This window comes from Triturus cristatus, chromosome 4_2 (genome assembly GCF_964204655.1).
Source record: "Triturus cristatus chromosome 4_2, aTriCri1.1, whole genome shotgun sequence".
NCBI classification, from domain to species: Eukaryota; Metazoa; Chordata; class Amphibia; order Caudata; family Salamandridae; genus Triturus; species Triturus cristatus.
Genome location: NC_140586.1, coordinates 618,779,722 through 618,805,539, shown reverse-complemented (window position 1 = coordinate 618,805,539; position 25,818 = coordinate 618,779,722). Strand labels below are relative to the sequence as shown.

The window sequence follows — 25,818 nt, the reverse complement described above, 5'->3', positions numbered from 1 at the left end:
TTGAAATTTAGATTGAAAAATCTCTATTTCTCTGGGCATTCCAATCATTTTAGAGGGCCCTCTCCTGATCAAAGTTTCCCTTAAGACTTTAAGGACACTGGGCCCTGGTAGAAAAATAACCTTGTCAGAAAGCTGTTTGCAAGGTGGACTCCTCAGGATGCATGCAACATGACTCTGTGATCATCTGTGAACCACACATCCCATTTAAAAAACACGTTCTTGAATTGTGCACTAAATTCAGAGTTTTGTGGGTGGGGATAATATTCCTACTTTGTAGTTATCCACTACTCGGAGTGCATTTCGATTTTGCATAAGCACTTGTTTTCATTATTCAAATTTTTGTGAGAAAAGTGACAGAATATTAATGTAAAAATATTCTAAATAGAGGAATCTGTTTTCAGACTTGACTAAAGTTAAATAGTGACTGAGGAAATGTGAAATCTTAAAGAAGATGTAGGAGTTATGAGCGATATTGAAGTAGTTTGGGGGCTACAAATTACTGGAAAACGTGTCCCAGGCCTTTCGGGCAGTTTTCAAAGTGTGATAATGTTTTCTAACTCTTTCTTTTTATTGATGCCATACCAGGTCCTCTCTTGTTTGGGAATATGTTATAATAATAGGTTAGTAAAAATGTTTAGACCCCATTAATGCATACACGACATTTTTTGACCCAAGTGAAAATCGGTTACTTAAAAATAATCAAAATAAAATAGACGATTGTTTTTCTGTAATTGATGTATACATGAGAAAGCTGTTCACGATTTGGATTCGAGCTCACAGAAATTAGAGTCCAGTGATCTTCAAACAATCCGGCCAGTGTCGCCTAATAATAAACAGTTTATTAGGTCTCGCCTTGCTATCGCGTAAGCGATTGCAAAGCGAGACTATAGAATACGGGTTTCAAAAGTGCTCCCAAAAAGCGGATTGCATGGCTAGCACGCGCACAATCACGCGCATCGTGCCGCCATGCAATTCGCCTTTTGGGAGCACTTCAAAGGGTCCGCTCCCCCGCTCCCAAGCGTGCGCCACGCTCCGCCGGGCTTGTCTTTTTTTTTTTTTAAACTTAAAGCGCGAGGCGCGCGTGCGGCCAATGCTTGTTGTTACATTTCCCTGCTGGCGGACCCCTGCACGTTATTTTTGAAAAAGTTCAGAAATGCAATCCGTGAGATAATCGTCGAACTTTTACAGAAAAAAGCAGCTTTAAAAACAAAAAAATCCGAACTTCGTGCACCTTATGGCTTGCAGGCAGATAACTCTGTTCTTGGAAAAAAACGCGTGAGGCCCGAGGTCAGCTGCATTGATTTAATGCATTACTCGGGCTGCCAGAGCCGAGGTAGGAGCTGCTCGTCTGCACCAGGAGTGCCCGAAGCCTCTGCGATTCCGTTTGATCAAATCTCTGTGAAAGATGAGTGTCATGCCCTCTCCCAGCCAGCTGTGCGGGGACTGCCCTGCGTCTCGAGGTATGCCGGGGCTCGGAGGTGAGAGCTGGCTGCAGAGGTGGGAGGCAGGCACGGCCCGGGAGTAGGCCCGAGCAGCACCGAGGGGGAGGTTCCCATTCCACTCCCCTGTGCCGGCTGAGCAGACATCAGACGTGGAGGTGCTGGGATCCAGACAGGAGTGGAGAGGCGTGTGACGGTCCTGCCTTGCTACTTGTACAGACACGAGTGTCTCGAGCACTCCTTTGTGAGCCCAAGCCCGGTAGTCTCAGAGTCACACGCGCTGTGAGGATGTCGGCGGTAAGAAAACTTTGGGAACCTCTGTCACGTTATTGTTTTGTCTTTTCGGGCCAACAAGAAAAATACATGCATTTGGGTACACTGCTGGGGCTTCAAATGTGATCGAGTGGGCGGGGATGGGCGTGTGTGAGAGATTTGTGATGGTTTTGAAAGTACGAAAAGCAGTGAGCGTGTTTGAGGAGAGATTCCTCTTCATAGAATCATTTATACAACGCACTTGCATTGTGAAAGTCATAAATATTTGACAGGGTTCTAGCTACAAATCCACTAAACAGCAATAAACTCTTCCTTGATTGCATTCAGAGGTAAGTGCTTCGAGCGTAATTGTTTGTGATGTATAAACGCGTTGACAAGCGGGCAGTGTAATCCGGCAACTGCCCCTCCTGCCGTTCAGGGTTAGTAGTAGTAGAGTTTTGTAACGTGTGCCATGTGTGTCTGTAACCTACGAGTCATTTCCTTGCCCGCGTGGCGTTCCGTGGAGGCCTTCATTTTGGGACACTTGTCTGTAATGCTTAAGCTTACGCTTGTTTCTGGCTCCTGTTTTTCCTTAAAGAAACATACAGTTTTGGTGGGGTCCACTTGGTACTAATTATGATCATTAATTCGCTCTGGGTGTCCTTCTTTCTGACATGTATATCAGATTTAATGATGAAGAGCGTGAGGCAGTAGGTTGCTCATGCACCCAGTACTAGTTTAGTCGTGTACATCTTGCCAGGGGGCATGGTTACACTACTTACGTTATTGTCTTATGTTTTCTTTCGGGGTGGAAGAAGGGATGTAACAAGGGACATTTTTAACTGGTCTGGTGCAAAAAGAACCTTCTCAAGTAAAAACACGTGTGCAAGTGTTCCAGGGCGGTTGTTACGCATCAGAAGGCATGTCAAGTAATTTTATAGCTTCTGTTTATTATAATACCTTGTAATCTTTCTAAGATTGCTCTTTCTTGTAGTCCCCTCGCTTCTGTTTGCTTTCATGACTGCCCAGCGTGCTCTTGTTTGTTTTAATGTGCCTGTTTTTGCTCGCTCTAGTCTGCAAACATGCCTGAGTTGCCCTCACTTTAATGGGCTTTCATTCGACTTCCAAGGTTGCTGGAGTGCATATTTTTTTTTTTTTGCAACTGATTCTATGCCTTTCTGGGATGTATGCTCTAAAGTTTCTTGTTAATGTGGCTGGCTGGCTTGCTGAAGTGCACTCTCCATACTGTGCTTTTGAGTGACACCAAGTCTTGCTGGTTTAATTCGATTCAGTTTGCTTACATGTGATGCATGGCTTGATGAGTGCATTCGTTTGTTTTCCCGTGACTGGTTAGTTCTTATATAATTGTCTTATTTGCAATAGTTTTAGTACAAAGTTTGCTCAATCAGTTATGATTTTGTGTGACTACCTGGATTCCTGGAGTGCCTCTGACTTACCTTGTGTTTCTTTACTTGTTGTAACTAGGTATAAATCCATTCAGTAGTTTTTGAGAAATGAAGTTTAAAAAATAATTGTATATCTGGATGGTTGGTTCAGCGAGAGTCTCGTGGGAGTCCCGCGAGGGTGCAAATCATACAAGCATTGGCATAGCCAATAGGACTCGCCTTTGGGACCTTATAAGTGTTTAGCCATGCAACAGTTGATGTTGTTGCACCAAGGATATTGTGCTCCATAACTAAATGCTTATAAGGTCCCAAAAGCGAGACCTATTGGCTATGCCAATGCTTGTATTTTTTTGCAGTTTTATATAGCACAAACTCGACCCGCAGGTTTTGATGCGCATTAACTGAGCGCCAGTTACATTACACAAAGATACATTCTTTTTTTAGGACCGCGGTAAGTGGTTTACCAAGATTCTTGTTGCAGAGACTTGAACCTGTTCAACGTCGGCAGCTCTGGCTGTTAGGCCACAAACAGATGTTATGTGTTATTGATTGTGAATGAAACCATGGTTTGCTGGGTAAGCAGTCAAAAACTCTTGAAAGTATTTTTTCATTTGTTATTGAATAGTTTCTAATCTGTTTTTTTTTCTTCTAGGTTTAGCGTATGCGTCGGGTCTAGCTGCAACGCTGAATATTGCTCATTTGTTAAAGGCAGGTGATGAGATCATATGCACAACAGATGTGTATGGTGGTAAGTGGAATGCCCCTCTCAGAATAATTTGCATAATTTAACTTTCTGCTTTGTTATTCTATACTGAATCCATATGTTAGTTTCACTTAAAGATGTAAGTGTGCAGTCATGCTGTTTAGATGTTTGACATGATCAAACAGTGATTTAATGCCAAGTGCTTGCATCAGAGTCACATTGTTTGCAAGAATGTTCCAGTGTTTGTTAATGAATTCATTAGTTTTGTGTGCTTGCCTGGGGCAAGGTATCTTTCTCGTTTGTGTTTTTGATGCGAGTTTGAAGAGCTTTGCATTGACACCCTATTTATATCTACGGCTTTTGCCCGTGTCTCATTGTAATGACCTCTTGCTGAGCGTTAAAGATGCATTTCTTGGTGTCATGTAGGTCTGTTCATCAGATACTGTCCATTTGATCCGAAGTAACTGGCTGAATGGAAGATTTTCAATTAGAGGGTTTGGGCAGGTACCTAGAAGTGGATAAGTCTGAAAATGCTGTAAACATAGCTATGACTTCCTAAATTCTATATCTGGTAACTCACTGCTGTGAGGTAGCAACAGCTTATTAAAAAACTGGTAACGTATCTATAATTCTATAGATTGACATCAGACGAATGAGAGGCTGGATGGGTTTACCATGATCTCCGCTTTAAACCTGCAGGTTGTAGACTCCTCTGCAGAGGAAGCACTGGTCTAATGAGTACATTATCAGCATGCAATCCATTGTCTTAATAACATGAAGTTATTTACACATCCGACCACTCGCATCAATGTCTTTGGAAATTACCATCCTTATTCACAGCAACAAAAGCACTGTTTTGAGAGAGTTAGAAGAAGGCAATATGAAACCTAATAAAGTTCATATTCTGTATACAGCAGCTCTTTCTGAACAAATAGTGTGGCTCCTGAATATTGAGTGATAACATCGTTATTTCATAGCCAAAATCTTGAGGACAAAAATATCAAGAGGTAGGTATAGATTTTCTATACCTAACACATTTATGTTATATATATATATATCCAAACACTCCGTTGCAGTAATATGCAAGAACGACAACGATTCACGGCTCCCAATTGCTTCAAGGCAGAATTTATTCGGCAAACAACTCTACGCGTTTCGGAAACAAACTTTCCTTGTTCACGAGTAACGAGACAAAGTGAAACAGACGACAAAATAATATTAGTCACGTGACATGTGGTTTGCATGTGATAAACAGTGAAAACAGACTTTCCCATCGTGTTAAGTGCTCGATGTGTAGATCAAACTATGTTTTTTTAAACTTCTAGCGTTCTCGGAGTTCAATCTGGTGTATTTTAAAACTAATACATTAGTTATATTATTGTCAAACCAGAGATCGCCCAGTGTTAACTATTCGTTAAATTTAATTCATTTGGCATTACGTATTTTTTCGTCTTTTTTCACTAAGCAGAGGAAACTAGAAATACATTAATGACCGGAAACGGCGCTTACCACCTAATAATAGTTATTTTTGAGGTTATAAAGCAATTGAATGTACCACTGGGGTAAAAATGATGGTTATTTTGATACCTAGACAGTCTTAAGAAAAGGCTATTTTGAACCTCTTTGTTGCAAAGAATTTGGGAACAATAAAGTTTCCTCTGCTTAGTGGAAAAAATACGAAAAAATTTCTTTCTGGTAGGTGGGGTGAGGAGTGCATATATAGGAGGGCTGTGCCTCCGTGTGACAGACTGTGCGTGGACTTTGATTGAGAGGCGACACTCTGCCAGGAGGTACCGCCACAAGGGCCTGTGTGCTGGCCCCTGTGCCCATCTGTACACCTCTGCTGTCCACCGGGCCAGTGAGAGTCCTTTGCTAGAGTGAAGACTGCTATGTCAGGAGGAGTGCCACTTTATGGGGGTTGACTGTTCCTAGGAACTGCTGTCCTGTTCTGATGAGTGCCCACTGTCTGCTGATCTTTCCCAACATTGTTTGACTGCTCTCCTGCCCTAGCGCCTTGTGAGTGCCACCCTTCATGTGCCTGCACTCCAAGGAGGTGAGGAGCGTGGGCGCTACTTGCTTGTGTGGGACCCTGACTGCATGCCTGGGACTTAGCGCCTCGTGAGTGCCACATTCGGACTACTAGTGAGGAGGAGCTGACGCCTGCAGCGTGGTGCTGTCAAAGCGCTATATCTTCTTCCCCTAAAGAGAAGAAGCGTGGATCCTGCAGCTGACGTCTGGTGAGGGAACCCCCCTGCATGTTCCCCATGCGGCTCATGAGCACTACGTTTAATGTGCCTGCCGAAGAGCGGGTGCCCACCCCGCATGTGTCAGCCTTTCGCGGGTGCCCACCCTGCCTAACTGCACTGCTTAATAAGAAACCGGAGCGGGTGCCTACCCCGTGTGGTTGCCGCTTCTGGACATTCTAAATAGCAGGTGCTCACCCTGCGGGATACGTTAACGTAGGAGGGAGCCTACCCGTCATTGCCGCCAGGAATCACCACCGCGGCTCGAGAACACACTGCAACCTAACACGGGAGCCCACCACACACTTCTACATTGCCAGGAATCCCTGCGGCCGGCCTGGGAGCACCGCGCGGGCTCCCCCGCTGACGTCCGAGGGGAGCCGCGCTAGGATTGGTGACAGTAGTTGCCCAGCAACAGGAAAGCGTCATTGGGAAGCTGCACGAGGCCTCCCGCGCCACCCCCCCAGCTGTTGCCGGCAGTGGAAGACGCGAGCGGCAGCGACGAAGGAGGAAGTGAGAAGGAGCTTCGCAGGCCCCGGTGACGGCAGCTTAAGAGCCGGGCCATCAAGCGCAGCGGACGGCTGCGCCTCCCCCCCCTGCCCAGCCCCCAAGGAGTGGTGAGTGGGGCTGGGCTCTGGCTATTGTGGGGCAGGAGGCATTGCCCCTGTAGACGTAGGGCAAAGAGGGGGGGAAGCAAGGTGTCTGCTTCCCTCCCGACGCGATGCCCGAGACCGGGGAGAGGAGTCGCAGTGAAGAGGCAGAGAGGTCCCGGCAGGGGGACCTATCGGGGCGTGCCACAGGGAGTCCAGAGAGCCCGGTGAGTGGGGCTCAGTTGTACCCTGGTTGGGGAGATGTGTTGGGGCACATTGTCGGTGCCCGCCCCCGGTGGTAACGCCTAGGGCCCCGTGGGTGCCCATGCAGATTTCCCAGCTGCCCCGCCTGACAGTGGGCAGCTGCAACATTTTTGAGAGCGGGCCGCGGCACTGTTCGAACCCTGGGGGCATCTTTTAATCTTAAAGTCCCGGAAGAGGGGATTCATCTTCCCCAGGACTGATCAGTACTGTTCACAACTGCCCCCTCTTATTGCTTTTTTAAACATTGCAAAGATTAACAATACGTTTCTGAAAACTTAAAATTAAGCAGTTCCTAATTTTCTCTGATGTGGTTTCGGTGCTGCAAATATTGTAGTTGTCTTAACCTCACTAGTCCTACATGCTATGTGTTCCACATCTGAAAGTTGCTGGTGTTAATAACTCCTCACCAGTGGCGTCACTAGGCGAGTGCGGGGGGTGCGGACTGCACCGGGTGACACCATCACATGGGGTGACACCGTGAGCCTCTGCTTTAAATCGTTACATACATCAGGAGGAACCCGTTACCCAGCCGCCGGCTAGGATTATTGTCCAATTAGCTATACGACGTCTGACGTCGGCACCTGGACATCGACGACGTTCGAAACGTCACTCACGCAAGCAACGCTTTTGTGTGAAGCACCGACGGAGAAAAGTTAAAAGCAGAAAATCCACGGTACAGGTGAAGGGCAGGTAAGGAAAAAAGTTGCGCGTCGCAGTGGGGTGGGTGATTAAAAAAAAAATGCCACATACACCACCAACCGGGCTGTATATCCCAGCTGACCTCTTACAAATGGGTTCTACTAGGTACAGATCAGAGCTTGCAGGTGACTGACGGCGCGCCTACTTTTCCCACACCAATCTGATTATATTTCATCCAACTCAGATATTTTTCTCTTTGTATTCTTGCACTTGTAGACCTGGTATTTTTATAGGCTAAAGTGGATTACATGTGACAGAATACAAAGAAAACCTCAAATGATGAAATACTCTGAGACCTGGGGCACGTGATGGTTCTAGTCTGAGCCCATAATAGCACAGCAGGAAGTCTAACATCCAAAAATGATCAGTCAGCAACTGAATTGAAGCAAGTGATACTTCAGATAGGAAGCTAGCAAAAATGCACATTGCTAGCCGCTCGGTGTCATCTGTAATTTATGAAGCGTTTAGTTATGTCTAGCTTTTAGCCAATGCACTTTGCATGCTCTGCATTTTCAAGGCTTTTTCTAGAGGAGGGACTGTAAGTTCCAGAACGCAATGTGTCATTTTTAGCTAAAAAGCTGCGGTTGGTTAAAGATGCCGCACAGGGCATGGGACGGTGGGAGAAAGTTCAGAAATGGCATCGATTTAGGCAAAAAATAAAGAGCCTCGCATTAGTCTGCTACTGGAGACACGGTGCTCGAGTCCTGGGCTTTTGATTAATCGATCTAGTGCATTCTGGGAGTTGTAGTTCCGAGTCATGTCAGTTGGTGAAAACAATTGTATTTCCCCAGTTGTCTCATTTTACACGCATGTGTCAATCTCAGCATCCTGCCCACAGCGCATTGTATGGTGTCTTCCGCAGACAATGCTTTGGGATTGAATGCCGACCCTAAGATTCAAGTGTTCATCAGTACATAATATGATGACTTGCAAGCAGTGTTGTTTAGGGCTAGAAGCCAAAACAACTTTTTATGGCCGTAACCTATATACAGCTCTGTAGTAAACCCTTCCAAGTAGATATGTGGAACTTTCTTGAGGAGGAGTTCAGAAGTGTTGCAGTAAAACAGTGCAATTTTCTATTTAATGCTTTATGTTGTCATTATTTTCAGAAGTGTGCTAAGTTTTAATTATGTGAGTGAAGTCTTATGCAGAACCCTTTCATTGCCTTGTCTGTAGCTCACGGCGCCTCCCGCTTTTTGGCCCTGATGCAGTGTTTACTTTGTAGATGTGCAATATTTCACTATGACTGGTAATTGGTGCTGAAAACAGATGCACCACTTGACTTTGGAATTGGAGGAATATTGTCATTTTTTTTTTTTTCAACAACTTGAAAGGGGTGTAAAACTCCTTATTTTAACATACCCCGTGCATAAAGCTGTCCGGGCCAAGTAAAGAAATTGTAGTATTCTGTGAAATAACCAGAAGTTTGCATAAGACAAACCCACATTTGTACACCTCATGTTTCTTAGCGTAGTAAATAGCAGGGCTTGCTTAACTTTACTCATACCCCCCTCTGGAGAATGATCACTGAGCTGTTTCTGATTAGGGTGGGAAGAGCTCTGGACTAAACAGATATTTAGCACCCTCCCTGCAGCCTTCCTTCACAAAGATGTCTACCTAAAACCTATTCTGAATGGTTCCTGCAATCACTCCACCAGATCAGAAAGGGTTGAGGTGATTCCAGGGCCAGCTGTAGTGCTGATGGTGCCACAGTCTTTTTTGGTGCCCCCAATGACGGACTTCCTTCGCAGATTCTCTCGAGGTCCATCATGGGGTAGGTCGTGAGGGGGTGATACCATGAGTTACCGCACTGGGTGACACCAACCCTAGTGACACCACTGCTCCTCACCCAAATTCGGGTCACCTCCTGACCTCAGCCCAATCAAACACATTGTAGCGACAGAGCTTGCTGCTTAATCCACTTCAGACCTGGAGTTGTCCTATTAGCCATCAAACACACTCATGTGACCCATTGTTTTTTAAAACTTCCCTTACACTGTCTTCTCTCCCTACACGTTTGAAAATTCTTGCAGTGACATCACAGCTTTCCGCTTTCTTTGGTCTTTAATGAAGCTTGAGTTGTTTTCATCCTTTCTGCAGTATGGAATCCCTCCTTGTGGATCTACTGCATTACCACTGTAAGGTTTGGATGTTGTAGTGTCACTGATTAGATTAATTCGGATATTTGGAAGCATGTGACACCTGTAGGCTTTTTAAAGATTCCCGAATAAATGGAATAAGCGTCCAAGAATTATCCCTGGACTGGATTTTGCTCTTATTTTCATACAGAAATTGGTCTGCTTCCCTCCCCTTTTTATAATTTTATCTTCTCATACGCTGTTCTGCAAGGATCTCCTCTTATCTCTGTATTTAATGCTTACATTGCCGACCTGGCCATCCTTACCTATTAATGCTATTTTATATAGAATTTGTTTTTAAGTATGTGGATGGTGCTCAGATTCTTCTATTAGAATATGCGTAGTCACAGACTGTTTCATGGATTTTGGGCATGGCCACCTGAATGTCAACCAGTACTTTTACGTTGAAATCTGACAAAACCATGGTCTCTATCCTTGGAGGTTTTTGGTCCTAACTTGTGGACCTTCGAAATCTGATGCCCATTTCCTCTTTATAGAATGTAGGTTTCCATCTTGATGTTACGTTTACTTTGGTGCTACACATTGGCTAGTGACTGCTGCCTGTTTTTTATCTTTAGAAGTTGCTATAAAGTTCTCCTGTTGCTCCCCCCGGATACATGCATTACATTTAGTTATTTTCTTTCCACTCCCAAGCCGGATCTCCATTTACCTCCTGTTCCCAGCTGCTTGCTATCACACCTGTACAAAGTCTACTGCTTCTTTGCTCTTGTAAAGAAGTCCCAGTCACATCTCCGGTCACCTTTTGATTCTGCGCTCTTTACCAATGGCAAAACGATATTCTATAAGTTCCATTTCAGTAGTACAAAGGTACAGGTTTTGCTTTTCTGGCTGTGCCCAAAACCTGGCAGTTAAAGTATCATACCTAGTACCCAAGTATTAAAATTCTGTCCCACTCTTCCCTTGCCTTCTTTCCACCTTTTGCCCTTTCCCTAATTGGTAAAAACAATTTGACTCAGATTCACATACATGAGACAATACACTGGCTTCGAGCGAAATACCCATCACTTATGTGAAGCAGTGTGTTCTAGCTGTAGGACCAGCTTGAGAAATGAGATCACTGTTGCGAGGCATGAGTGGTGAGTGCAGATGCTGCACTCTCATTAGGTCTCGCCTAGCGTTGCAGCGCGAATGCGCTGCCATCGCTTTGCGAGGCATGCAGTATATACTATAGTGTGGAAGCTTCGTGGAAGCTCCACCCACTCTCTGCCCATTGGCTTTTGTCTTAAATGCTGCCTTCCGATTGGTTTGAGGCTTGTTAGTCCCTCCTCATTCATCATTTGTATCCTTCCACGGCTATTGGCCCCTTTACCCCTAGCACTATTTTCTTTTAGGTCTCATTTAGCGCAGCAGCGCGCATGCGCTGCAGTCGCTTTGCAAAGCATGCAGTATATACTGTGGTGTGGAAGCTTCTCCCACTCTCTGCCCATTGGCTTTAGTCTTAAATGCCTAGTGTTGTAGTGCGAATGCGCTGCCATCGCTTTGCGAGGCATGCAGTATATACTACAGTGTGGAAGTTTCGTGGAAGCTCCACTCACTCTCTGCCCATTGGCTTTTGTCTTAAATGCTGCCTTCCGATTGGTTTGAGGCTTGTTAGTCCCTCCTCATTCATCATTTGTATCCTTCCACGGCTATTGGCCCCTTTACTCCTAGCACTATTTTCTTTTAGGCCTCGTCTAGCTCAGCAGCACGCATGCGCTTCCATCGCTTTGCAAAGCATGCAGTATATACTGTGGTGTGGAAGCTTCGTGGAAGCTCCTCCCACTCTCTGCCCATTGTTTGTTGTCTTAAATGCTGCCTTCTGATTGGTTTGAGGCTTGTTAGTCCCTCCTCATTCTTCATTTGTATTCTTCCATGGCTATTGCCCACTTTACTCCTAACACTATTTTCTTCCCTGTCTCCCCACCCCATCGCCCCCTCCCTCAGTCTGTGACTTTTTAACCTCCCCTGCCCCTCCCCCCCCACTCTCGTTCATGTTTTCTTGCCTGCCGGCACTTCCGTTTTCATCTTTAGTATTGCCACCTTGAAATAAGCGCGTTCAAGATGCGTGCTGTACAAAAACTTCTCTTGTTTAATGAACTAGATTTTAATGTTACTCTAAATATAATAAGACTCTAGGCAACATTCGGGGTATGAATGGCAACTGACGCCTCTTAGTTCACAAATGGCATTGTTGTCGGGCAGGAGGAGTGGCAGTGTTTTAACTCCTGCTTAAAACAAGCACTTTTAATAACTTCCTCTCAATTCAGTGCTATAATCTTGTGTACTGAGGTGACGCGCTAAAGAAATGCACTTTTGTTAATTCTGAAGAGACATTATCGCACATTTACATCATGTTTACTGTATGATTAACATGCCGATCATTTTCACGTCTCGCCCACTGGCTCGTATACGCTTGGCTCTTCTCCGGCTGGCTCTACCTGCTAATTAATATATTGGCTTGCACACCTCTAACAAAGAGAGATAAATGGATACATGACAGTGAGCCCGGTAGATGGTAGAAAAATAGACTGGTGCAGACAAAGTCAGTCTCCATTGCCTCACGTCAGAATCATCACTTTCAATAATCTGGAAATCTGCTGGCAACTCCCGCATGCCCCAACCTCATCCCCTCACCCTTTTTTTTAGCTGAAGCGTCAGATTCTGAGCTGTGCCCTGCTGGTGCAGAAGAGCACGGCAGAGTCTGTAGAAGCGCTAGGGCACCTAAGCCTTCCGGGTGCCTTCACACTCAGGATAAATGAATACATTTTGTTCTGTGCTTTAGTCGCCCCTCTGTGATCACTGTCTGGTAGATGAACCTCTGTGTTAATAAACACATTCAAAGAGGTGGTTGGGTACAAACAAACAGCCACAATACCGTACGTTTTGAACGTGTAGTTAAATAACTGCTCATCGAGTACCTCATTGGCTGATCATTTCACGACAGTACCAAAACTACATTTGGACACATTTGCTCAACTGTAAAAGACTCCCTTCTATGGGTCATTTAACAACTCAGGGCTTTGGGGTTAGGTAACCTACTTTGGATGCTGTATAAAAGAGTAAATATAAAAATTAATGCAATGAAACTAAGCAACCAGTACTGTCTAAAACACTGTGAAAACTGACACGCATTCTGGCATTTTGTTTAGTTAATGTTGATTTCCTCATAGATGCGAGTAAAGTACTCTTATTATCTTAATGAAATCTGCACTCTTTTAACTAATAGCAGCGGGCGACCTTTGACAACTAGGCAATTAATACATTTTCATGTACCCCCGAAGCCCCCCTGCCCCCGCCCCGTTGGCAAACTTCATTGCCTCCCAGTGTTTTGGCGATAACCAAGACGCAGGATAGTGAGTCAAATAGTCCAGAAAATGAAAGAGAAGCCGGGATTCAGATTCACATGCTCCGATCCCGATCGCGTTGTTTAGTCTGTAAGCACTACTTTTATTAATGAGTTTCACATTATTAAAGCACCACAGTGTGCATGTGTGGCGTCACTTCACCCATGAGGTATGTGCCAAGCAATTGTTGACGCAATCCACACTGCATCTTTTTCAATATATTTATTACGAAGTGCAGGACCTTTCCAAGGGATTTTGCATTCTACATACATTCACTCCAAAAATAAAATCTGTAGGTAAAAAAGAAATTGCCATTTACAACGTCAATAGCTCTAACTCACAAATGCGAGACCTATTTGCATTGCAAATGCTTGTTTTTCACTAGCAATCTAGGCAGAAAATGCAATGGGTGGAAACTCTTTTCTACAATAGCCCTCTTGATCCAGGTAGGTATGGTGACAGAGCCTAGTGGTGTTTGTACCCCCACCCAGTTAATCTAAGGAAGCAGCATTGACAGAAATGAAACCTAAAAACTCATTATAGCTTATATTTTCACCCCTAGTACAGGGGTGGGAATTTTCATTTTTACTTCACTGCTCACGTATTCATGAGGGGTGGCAGTCATGGTCTACAACAGGGTTTTCCAATGTTGGTCCTGGATGGCCGGATCCATGCCAGATTTTTAAGATAACTATATCGACATGTGAATATGCTAAAAATCAGACATGGATCCAGTCCTCCGAGAATGACATTGGAGAACCCTGGTCTACAATGAAGGCACGGGACATGTCTGTTCCATTTCTTCATCGTGCTTTCCCTTGCAACATCCCTGTGGTAAGTCACTGCTGCATGAATGAAACTGGAGTTGCCCCAGGCTACTTTTCCAGAGTTCTTTCTGGGAATGAAGGATGTGTTGAAATCTACACCAGGCACACCTACAGGCACACCCTAGCTTTGCATTTGTGCAGAGACGTGTGTGAAAAACAAAGTATGCTTATATGGTGCACCTGCACAAATTCTTCTTGCTGTAAATTGATGCTTAACCATACGCACGTTTTTTTTGATTGCCCTAGCACCGGTCTGTGCAAATATCTGTGAATTGTCCTTTGAATTGTTTAGGTCAGTAGTTGGTCGGTCAGCATTTCTTCACTATGAAACCTGCTGGCGTAGCAGTTGCACTCAACAAATCCACAGGCTCCATTACCGTTCTGCTGTTGTTCCAATGGGTTTATTTGGTACGAGAGATGATATTCAGTTAGTTCCTGCTATTGGCTCTCTGAAGTCTAAAATGCAGGTGAGACCAAGAATGGGAATCTCAGTTGTACCGTGTATTCTGCACAGTGTTCTATTTAAAGATAAATCTGTATTTGTAAAGCGCGAACCACTCACCCTTTTTTTGTTGAAACATTTTTTATTGTTTTCATAGCAACAACCCAGTACAAACCCCGCTTCCTCCCTGGTCAAAGAATGTATTGCACATACAGAGTTACCAGCCAATATCCGGGAGAATAAGCTTCCAGCCCACACGGGCCCTCCCTCCCCCCTCCCTCCCCACCCCATGTCAGTGTGCCTCCTGCCTTTCGCCTCGCTCCTGATGTGCCCCCTCCCTGCCATAAATCAGCCATGGCTGCCGCCGGAGCCAGGGATCGAACCGTGAACGCTGTGCTCCAGGGCCGGCTTTAGTGCTGGTGGCGCCCTGTGCAACAATGTTTGTTGGTGCCCCCCCCCCCCATGACCACCTCCACCACGGATTTCCTCACTAGCACCCTTTAACAGTGACCAAGTCCCCATAACCACACTCTCTCAGATGCATTAAATTAGTTATATAGCGCCACTCATACCAGTGTAGAGTGTCCGAGCACTTTGCATCACACGCACATTACAGAGACAATCAATCATACATGTGTAAATCAGTGTATAGGAAATGTTACATAAGCCAAAGGACTAAAAGTGTAGGAGTCACATGTCATCCATACTGGTAGGCAGTAGAGTTTAAGAGTGCTTGGTGTGGAGAAGCACAAACTCAGAGTCGAAAAAGAAACAGCATAGTTGGGAGTTTTCTTTAATAATAATCGATTTCTAGCCAAATTAACCCTTTTTGCAACATTAATCAATGTTCTAATAATATATACTTTGCAGTGTGTATGCAGTTCTAGGATGAAAGTTAATAGCTCACTATTCTATATAAGGACTTTAAGTTCTAAATTGCAAATAACAAAAGGATGCCTCTTTTTAAAGCAGTAACATGCTGATCAGTTTACATCATAGGCACTCTGTAATCCACTTGGTACACGTTCTTTGCAGCAGGCATATTAACCCTCTGCACTAACTTCACCTAAGTCAAAACCTCAGCTATACAAAATGCTGATCTCTCTCCAGGAAGATAATTAATCACACGAGTTATCTTGACATTTATGTGAGGCCTGGTAATTGCCGGGGAAAGAAACACTGCAGCAGGTGCTTCAAAAGCATAATAAACTTTCAAACAAGGCGCCCCCAGGAAGCCAGCACCCGGTGCGGTGGCACCCGTCGCACCGCCCTAAAGCCGGCCCTGCTGTGCTCCGAAGTCAACTGCCCTGGCCGCTACACCACACCTCTCCACCGCCCTCTTTCATTGTTATGTGTGTAGTTTTTGTCTTTAAAAGGTGAAAGATTCAATAAGGAAAAGCTGGATTCAGTAGATGGCAATAGCCGTTGTTCTATAGATACTTTAATTCATCTTTTCTGGGGAAATACATTTTTTGCTATTTCTTTCAGGAACACATCGTTATTTCAGAAGAGTCGTTGCTGAATTGGGTCTGAAAATTTCATTTGTGGACTGCACAAAACCCAAGTGCCTGGAAGCTGCGATCACCCCCAATACCAAGGTAACTTAGGATTACTTTTGAATAGTTAATATTGTGTAGGCAATGCTTACACTTTCTTCAGTATATTTCTAAATAAAAATGGACATCGGAATGTGAAACGATCTGGAATTCCTAATGTGTTACTCGGCTAGATGCCACCTTATTTATAATCTCATTTGTTTTTGTTTGAATGGTTGAGACCGGTTTTTTTTTGTAATGCAGGTGATGCTTGATCTGCTTAGGCTAGTTTTACCATACTGTAAAGTACAAGGTTCGGGCGCAACTATTTTATTTTAAAGCCCCACCTGTTCCTCCTCCTGACCTCCAATCCACTGAGGACCATATTACACTTTTCTGCCAGACCTGTGTCTTAAGCGAGAAAGGTTGCCTTCACAAGTCCTAAGTAGCTTACATGGCTCCCCACCGTAGCACGAATCAAATTCTTACCTTATTTGGCTACCTGCTGTATATAGCCATGCATGTTAACCAGTAATTAATTTGAGCCCCTGGTTTGTTATGCTCGGCACCGGCACTCAATTGTCAGGACCGGCACTTGTACAGTCTGCCACATGGTGGCGCTGTTCGTCTAATATAGAGATGAGCAAAACAACATTTGTTTATTAATTCAATATATATTAAAAATGACTTTTACCTGCCACCAAAGCCAATATTATGGCTTTGGGGGCCTGGAATAATCTGAATTGTCACACTGGTAGGGGTGTAATGGTTAGTAGTTGTGTTGGTAGCGTTGGCATGGGCAATGGGTGGTGCAAGCTGCAGTGGCCTCCTGAGAAGGCCCCGGTCACTGTTCTTTTTCTTTTTTTACACAATTTAGGCACTGATGTGGACCTATTTTTTAGGCTAATCTACTCACGATTTCGGGTAGATAAAGAAGACTCGGAAATATGAAGTACCAAGATTTAGAACTTCTCTAGATCAATATTAGACAGGAGCCGAGGCTGCTTTCTGGGACTCTCTTCCTTTTGACTCAAGGACCAGACTGCCTTATTTCTCTTTCAGGTGATTCTTAAAGCCCTCCTTTTCCGACGTCATGTGAAATAGGAACTTTCCTCCTGATGATTATGGCCTAGCCTTCCTGCCCCGAGTTCAAGATTAATACCAAGGTGTATCAACGTATATGTCTATTGTAAGGCCTACCCACATAATTCTCTCTCAATTATTGTTAAGGTGTATTAATGTATCTATTTGTTCCAAAGTAAAGGACCCTGATACAGATATTGGTGCACAAGCGCAATACAAAATATTAAATATTCGAGTACCGAAACACATTTATTCTCATATATACCTCACGCAAATGCAGTGTTAGTGGGTAAAATTCGAGGTTAAAGTGCAATGGTGCTTCACACACTTACTCTTATTTAAACAATGACTGCATTGACTTAGCAAGGGCAATTAAATGGATATATTTAATGCAGCCCTAGAGTGAAAGAAAAAGTGCAGAGAAACAATATTTGCGTAAACCATAGCTTCTCTGCTCCCCACCAATTTATACCAATTTATACCTCCTGCAAGAACTGAGTTTCGTACTTGGATCATATTTATTTTCCACCATCTTTGAGCGTAATAAAAAATAGGGTTTTGACATATTCAACACTATCGGGGAACTTCATTCCTACACCAATATCACCATCACTATATTCAAACTCACTCCCTCATGGTTTTCTTGCAAGCTGCCAACCTAGTGGGCCACTGTGGCAGCTCAGGGAAGCGTGCTTCTTTTCACGCCGCAACCTGCTCAGCTAATGTAGGCAAGAAAAACTTAGAGCCTCTAGTGGCAGCTGCTGTATACACCAAAGTCCACCATCCACTGGTCCAGCATACAGGAGGGAGCAGGGCTTAATGTGGGATGAGAAACGTTGGGGATCCCTGAAAGGATTGGGATCTATATAATTAAGGGTGTGGCTTAAACCTAGAACCTAAAATTCCCATATAGTTCAACTCCACACTTTTGCATAGAATCACAACTGCAACTACTGGCATACATGACCATCGCCCTGTGCACTTTACAGAGAGGCCAACGATTGGATGACCACGTATTCTGAACAACTTTTTTCCCCACTGAGAGAAACTCGCACTGCCTTCAGTCACATCTCTTTGTGCCTTTTTTAAACATCTGGTTATGACTCCACTCAAATGATATTCTAGGCAAGAGTAATACGTTGTTTGAAAAAAGCTTAACACAACATCCTGGAAAAGGTAAACACTCCTAGGGAATGCAAGACTATGTAAAGTATGTGGAATATAAGCAGGAACTACGTGGGTTACTGTAATGTTTTTACACTCCATGTTCAAAAAACAATCACTGTTTTTGCCTGAAAAGTTAAAGACTTGAATAAAGGGCCCACATTACTGCAGAGTCTGAGACCCAGAGCGACCCAGCCCACTTAAAGCCCTGGGAGGATGGGCTGTTGGGGAGGCAGCTGGGTACACTGGCTTTCGTAGATCCTTCTTGATTGTCTGAAGCAAGAGCATGCGCTGTTTGTTTCCACCATCCTGCCCATGTTGCTCAAATAATCCTCATATTCTCCGGGCCTGATTAAAAGTTTAGGTGTTTAACGCTCCTGATAGATAATGATACCAAAAGGTTCGTTATTTATTGGGTGTGATAAATTGCACCTATTAAAAGTTAGTGGGAAATAACATGCAGATTTTGGTGTTTAAAGCACCAAAACCCGCAGGGTACTGTAAACACTGTATGCTTTCCACCCTTTAAATTTCGGCAGGTTTGACCTACCAACATTTAAAGAAGGCAGAGAACCCAAGCTACTCAGTATTCGCTCATCTTACAGAGTTGGGTTTCAGAAAGTAATTTTTCATACATCAAATTATTTCTAGTCGAAGGCAGACAGTGGCTAGTTGCTCTTGTTGCATATGAAGTGATGTCCCAATCGGGTCCTTCTCGACAAATGTGATTTGCTTCATATTTGAACGGTTTCTCCATCAGCCATTGTCCGCTACAAGAATTGTTGGTCACTCTTTGCTTTTCCTGGAGGAGGAGAGGACATCATCCCTTAGAGATTACAGTGGCTGCATTTCTGTATCAGTTCAATGGTTTGGTTCCCTAACCTTCACTTGTGATGGCCGACGGTGCAGCAAGTAGCATAACCGAGGAGAGGATGTGGCCTAATGGCTAGAGCGGTCGACCTCGAAGCTGGGGAACCAGGATACTCAACATCATGTGATTCTGGGCAAATCACTCAATCTCCCCGTACCTACCAAAATAAATGCAACGCAACTGGTGCTTGTGTAAAGTGCTCCGATACCTTCGAGTCGAGGTCGCACTTTATCAAACTCCCCAAAAAAACAGTGCCTTCATCTTAATCTGTGAGAATTTTGGAGCACGGGGAAGGAGCCACGTTAGTTGTAACATTCTGCTTTTCTTCATCCATCCTCCTTTGTTCAATCCTCCTGTGCCCCAAGTTGTCAAATACGGAGTGAGTGTATGTGTCTGTTTTGGGGATCAGTGGGAAGTGGTAGTGGGGGTGTGGTGAGGATGTGGGAATAGCACTAAATGCTAATGAAGGCACTGAAGCTCCAAACCGAGTAAACAATTTAGAATGTTCTATTTTATTTAAGTTTATGGTAATTTCATGTCAGTGTAAAATAAATGTATCGGTCATTTGAATGGAGTACATGGACGCTATCAGGGTAGAATATGTTGCTTGATTCCTTTATAAACTGTATCTGAGTAGTGTTGTAACTTGGAATATTTCTCTTGTGTTTGACATTGTGCATTTTGACAGCTTGTTTGGATAGAAACACCTACAAATCCAACCTTGACCGTCATTGACATTCAGCAGTGTGCAGACATTGTGCATAAGCGAGGGGACATTTTACTTGCAGTCGACAACACGTTCATGTCTGCGTATTTCCAGGTAAGAAGCCGGGAGGGTCATCCGTACGTAAAACTGCAAACTGTGCTAAATGTGGTTAATATTGTTACTAAGCTTATGGCTATTTCTTGTTCTTGCGTCCACCTTGAGCCACTTGTAGCTAACTGTGTAAGGGTGGCAGTAAAAAAAGTTGTCCAAAATAAAATGGTACTATAACGGACCCTCTTTAGTGCCTTAACTTGGCTCTGTTCACAACCATAGTGTTGGAAAACAGGATTGCAGGTGTTTGGAAAATAAATTGAATACAGTCTGCAAAGGTACATATATACCATTTTAAATTGCTATGAACAAATAGTGCTTTTGAAAGTAAATGCAGTATAAAGCTACAAAATGTAAATTTATTATACATGTATATTATATATATATATGTGTGTGTATATATATAAATATATATATATATATATATATATATATATATATATATATATATATATATATATATGTGTGTGTGTGTGTATATATATATATATATATATATATATATATATTTTTTTTTTTCCTTAAACAGTCCAGATTCGGGGCGCACTTCGCACAGCAGGTGCCTTGGTGTCGAGGTCAGACTTAACCTCGTATTTAATTCATCCACAAAGAATCCCCGCACTCCTCACGTTTCAGTTTCTTAGCTTTGTTATTTCTTCAGCACATTAACCAGCATCACCACCACCAATGTTTCGACCAAGAAATGGTCTTGTTCAACCATGAACAAGTTTTAACAAAAAAGAACTGGCAACCAATAGCACATAACACTTTACTTTATTTAGGAATGGGAAGAGGAAAGACTACTTTATCAACAACCTCCATCACCTATATAATGATTTGGTATAACCCCATCCAATGTGCCATGTATTCTAAAAATTCAAAGAGAAAAAGAATAAAGAGAGAACAGTCAGTACTCCAACCAATTTTTGACTAATTTCACTTTACACACACCCCCTCCTTTTTCTTTGTGAAAGAAATGTGTAAAGATAGAGAAAGTATCTCACGTGCGCACCACCAGAGGAGCTACTGGTAGGTTCTCACCAGCTTGCCCACGTTCGCTTCATCATCGATAACTTTCTCAAAGAAATGATGTGTCCAGTGAAGAAAACAAGAAAATTGAACAAAGATTTGTGTCCCCCGTGAAAGATAGAGACAAAAGAAGTCTCAAAAGTCAGAAAATAAAAGAGGAATAGACTCACAGTTGCTATCTTTCTTTATTCTGATTAAGGAGTCTATCCCACAATTAAAAACACAGCATGTTGTATACCATATTGATGACGGCCAACATGTTTCATTGCTAATTTATTTGTGGCAAATTCATCAGGGCTAACGAGGTCTACAACCACCTCCCTGGACAAACAACACTAAAAAGAGACTGACGGACACAGAAAAAACAAACAAGTTTAGTTAGAACAGAGGATGTCCACACGAAAACTCTCTTCAGTACAGTAAAAATAATCATAGTTAATCCTATGATTTTATCATGTAGTATTTACCTAGTGGGAGCTATGGGCCCACATACCAGCTCCCAACAGGTCAAAAGGACGTGTACAATATACAATTTCTTGTCCCTTATAAAGAGCACTGTCGTTGCTAGTGCTTGCGTCTGTGGAAAAAACCATTAAACATGGTCAGCAGCCAGCTACTCACTCCCTGGCTTCTAAAAGCTAATCGTTCTTACTCGACACAATGAGCTCACACTTCACCCCATCTTCATTGTCCCGGGTGTTAACCTCCCCCGGTATTATCTCAAGAGACCACCACAGTAACTAGATGCATCCAGGAAAGAAGAACAATGTAAAGCGAATCTATTCACTAAAAACGGCCCCTCCATGAACATTCAATCACATTATGCTCATGTCGTGCACCCTACCATCAAGCTGATCATTAACAACCCTCGTGTGTTACACGTACAGTTCCTGTACCGGCATGTCTACATCCTTTACTGAGCGCCACCCCAAATATTCACTCGACGCTCAACTGTACACAGACAGACTCACTTCATGCACAGATTGTCTAGAAATCCATCTTGTAATCCCGACAGCCTGTACGCTTACCGCACTCCTTCGTATACGGGCGGTAACTCAACCCAGCATCGGCTTGCCGCATCGCCGCGTCCCTCTTTCAAACACCGGCAATCTCGTCTCGCGAGATTACGTAATCGCCGGGTGCCATATAGACCATTGTAGTGAAAGCGGCGGCCATCTTAGCAAGGTGTAAAAATGCGCCACCACCTACAGGCACCCCAGCTATTTTTAACTGCAGAGCAATGCTGCCACAACCAGTCTTTTTACAAATCATATTATCATAACAATCCTGATGATCTCAACACACCTCTTCTGCCCGAAGCAATTTTCACAACCATGAACAAGACCATTTCTTGGTCGAAACCTTGGTGGTGGTTAATGTGCTGAAGAAATAACAAAGCTAAGAAACTGAAACGTGAGGAGTGCGGTGATTCTTTGTGGATGAATATATATATATATATATATATTTATATATTGGCTGAAAGAGGCAGCCTGCTTGCGGCGAGGGGGTTCGTCAACAGGAAGCAGACCCACTTCCGTGTTCAATTCAAATGACTGTATTGCCGACTCCAACTTCCACACGGGCGATAAACTAATCTCGTCATACCAAAAAGAGGAGTTTGTGCTGTCTTTTCATCGCCCGTGTGGAAGTTGGAGTCGGCAATACAGTTGTGTATACATATATTCACTGAAAAAACCATAGATTTCAGGCACGTTATAGTTCGAAATTAGCATTTAAAAAAACCTTAGAAATTCACTGAAAAAAACATAAGTTTCAGGGACGTTATAGTTAGTTGGACATTTCACTCGTACAAAACCATAGAAATTCCCCTGTTATGGTTAGTTCAGCTAACTATAACTCACGCTACCGCAATGCACTGCTGATGACGTCACATATTACATCATTCATGACATGGTCAGTGACATCACTGATGACATCACTGATGACATCTCAAATGACATCACTGATGACATCACTGATGACATCATCCAGTGACTGTGGGTTTCTGTAAAGTTTAAATGTGTTTTATATATATGCCAAGGTGTATTGAGGAATGAGTGGGTGTATAAGTGTCTGGATGAAGGATTTTGTAGGTGCGTGACTGATTGTATAAGTGAGTGATTAAATGTGTCTTACTGAATGCATGGGTTAGTGACTAAACTGTCTGAATGTGTGTATCAGTATGTCTGTTGTGTAAGCTGCTGCATGTGTTGGTCAAGAGCTACATGAGTGTCTATATGGGTTATTGATTGGTTGCCTGAGTGTTTGTATGGGTGACTGAGTGTGTGTGTGGGTGTGTGGGAGGTGTGTGACTGTGCATATATGTGTGAGTGGTTGATTCACTGGGTTTATGGGTTCAAGAGTGCATGTGGAAACAGCTGTATGGGTGGGTGAGTGTGTGTATGGGTGTGTTAGTGAGAGATTGGATGTTTCAGTGGTACATGTCCAAGTAACTACATATGTAAAAGGCTGTGAATATGTGAGTTGGAGTATAGAAATGACTATACGTGAGAGTCAGTGATTTTGAGAGTGGCTGTATGGATGAGTGTGTACTGATATCAGTGTTTGTATAAGAGAGTAAGTATGTGTTAGTATATGTTTGAATGAGTGAGGTGTTGTGTGTATAACTGTATAGGTGAGGAAATGGGAGTGTGATTGATTCTTTGCATGACTGACTAGGTGTGTGTGTAACTCGATGGATGAGTGGCAGTGGGTGAGTGTATGTATAGGTGTATGAGTGCATATGATAGTGATGTATTGATGAGTGACTGTATGTATGAGTGATTGTATGGGTGAATGAGTGGATATGTGTGTAGACCTAGGAATCAGTGAGTGCGTATGTAGTAACTGGTATTGGTGTGTCGATGGTTTCGAAAATGGTAGTCTGTATTTTACAGTGGCTGTATCAAAGGTTATATTAGAGTGTGAGGAGGTGCATCAGATTTTGACATGGATGATGTCATCAGTGATGTCATCAGTGATGTCACTGACCATGTCATGAATGATGTAATATGTGACGTCATCAGCAGTGCATTATGGGGGCGTGAGTTATAGTTAGCTGAACTTGGGGAGAGGAGTTGGCCTAACGGCTAGCGTTACAACAAACAAATGATGGATGGAATGCTGACAATGCAGACATTCTCCCCCAGTCAAGAGATCTGGGTTAAATCCATCGTTCTTTTGCCCACTACGCCACCCCAGTTCAGACATGGCCATATGCAAATCAGTCTTGATCCTGTGCCTCATGGGAACAGTCCAGCCCGAACTGCCAAGCCATGTCTTCCCTGGACCGGAAACCAGCATCCTACGACCGGTTTCTGGCTATCAGCCGTCATCAGCCAGGATAGCTTGACTCCAGTTACGAGACTTTGATCAGAAAATGGTATGATAAATCAATGCTGGGGACGGAGGAACACTTATTTTTAAGAAACACCACTCCATTGGTGGCAACATTTTATCACATTCCTAAAATCCATAAGGATAAGGAAAGGCCACCGGGCAGACCTATAGTTTCCTCTCAAGGCAGTTTAACAGAACATATGTCCATGTTTATCGATCATTTTCTGTTCCCATTCGTGTTACAATTGGAATCATACGTGAGAGACACGAAAGATTTTTTGAGTAAACTGAACAGTCTAATTTGGGATTCCAAGTATATACTGATGGTATTGGATATCACCAGTTTATACACATGTATAAAACATGAAGATGGCATAAAAGCTGTCCAATGTTTTCTTAACAGAAGACAACTAAGATTTGCGGAACACAACTCTATGCTGATAGAATTTACAAGCTTTTGCCTCTCTAACAACATTTTTGTTTTTGGAGATCAGTATTACAAACAGATATCAGGGACTGCGATGGGCACCTGTTTCGCCCCCAGCTACGCCAACTTGTTGGTGGGCTGGTGGGAGGAGCAGGTACCCAAAACCTACGAGAGAGGAGAAATGACAGGCCAGGTAAAAGCATGGTATCAATATATCGATGACCTGTTTATTGTCTGGGAGGGAACTATTGAGTCAGCGGAAGGTTACATAGAGAATCTGAATGATAATAACCTTAATTTACACTTTTCAGGTACAGTAAGTCCAGTGGCAGTGGACTATCTGGATTTGAAGGTGTTTATTTCAGAAGGCAAGCTAGAAACTGCTCTTTATCGTAAGGACACAGCGGGTAATTCGATACTCTTTGCGACCAGCAATCACCCCCCTAAATTAATCCAAAGTATACCTTATGGGGAGCTTTTAAGATTAAAACGGAACAGCTCCAGAGTCTGTGATTTTAAACAAGCAGCCAGGGAATGTGTATCCAGATTCCGAGTAAGGGGCTATGGACAGGCATTACTAGACAAGGCATTAAAGAAAGTCAGGGGGATCCCTAGACAACACTTGCTTGAAAACAAGACGGAAATAAGAAAAGAGTCCGTCGATTTGCATGAAGGTAAATTCAGAATGATCACCACATATTCTGCAGAGGCTAATCTTTTGAAACAAATGTTAAAGAAAAATTGGCATATTTTAAAAAGCGATGCAATCATAGGGGAGGACATTCCCAACTATCCGATGATAACCTTCAAAAAGGCCAGCTCATTAAAGGATAGGCTGGTCAGTAGCCATCTAACAAAACAACCATCACAGCAGGGTACCTTGAAACACATGCAAGGTTTCTTTCCATGTGGGAAGTGTAAGGCTTGTTCCAATAGCCAGAGAGTCTTAACCTACTCAGTACCTAATGTCAATCTGAAAAGACCTATCAAAAAGTTTTTAACTTGTAGTACCCCCTATGCAGTCTATTGCCTCGTTTGCCCGTGCGGCTTACTGTACATAGGCAGCACAATTCATTCTTTAAAAATCCGAATACTTGAACACAGGAGGGCTATAATGAAAGGAGATGCCTCATAACCTGTAGCGAGACATTATGACGAAAAACATCCTAATAGTAAAAATGTTTTACAGTTTTTTGGCTTAGATTA

General features: G+C 43.4%; 1 protein-coding gene across 1 annotated transcript in view; it reads left to right on the top strand.

The window, feature by feature from the left end:
• The window catches only part of CTH (cystathionine gamma-lyase), a 117,925-nt gene that overhangs the window by 39,807 nt on the left and 52,300 nt on the right, over positions 1 to 25,818 (top strand). Inside the window, exons 3-5 of the mRNA XM_085602286.1 lie at positions 3,750 to 3,845; positions 15,836 to 15,945; positions 19,689 to 19,820. Coding sequence (XP_085458412.1) covers positions 3,750 to 3,845; positions 15,836 to 15,945; positions 19,689 to 19,820 — 338 coding nt within the window. The remainder of the gene's footprint in view (positions 1 to 3,749; positions 3,846 to 15,835; positions 15,946 to 19,688; positions 19,821 to 25,818) is intronic.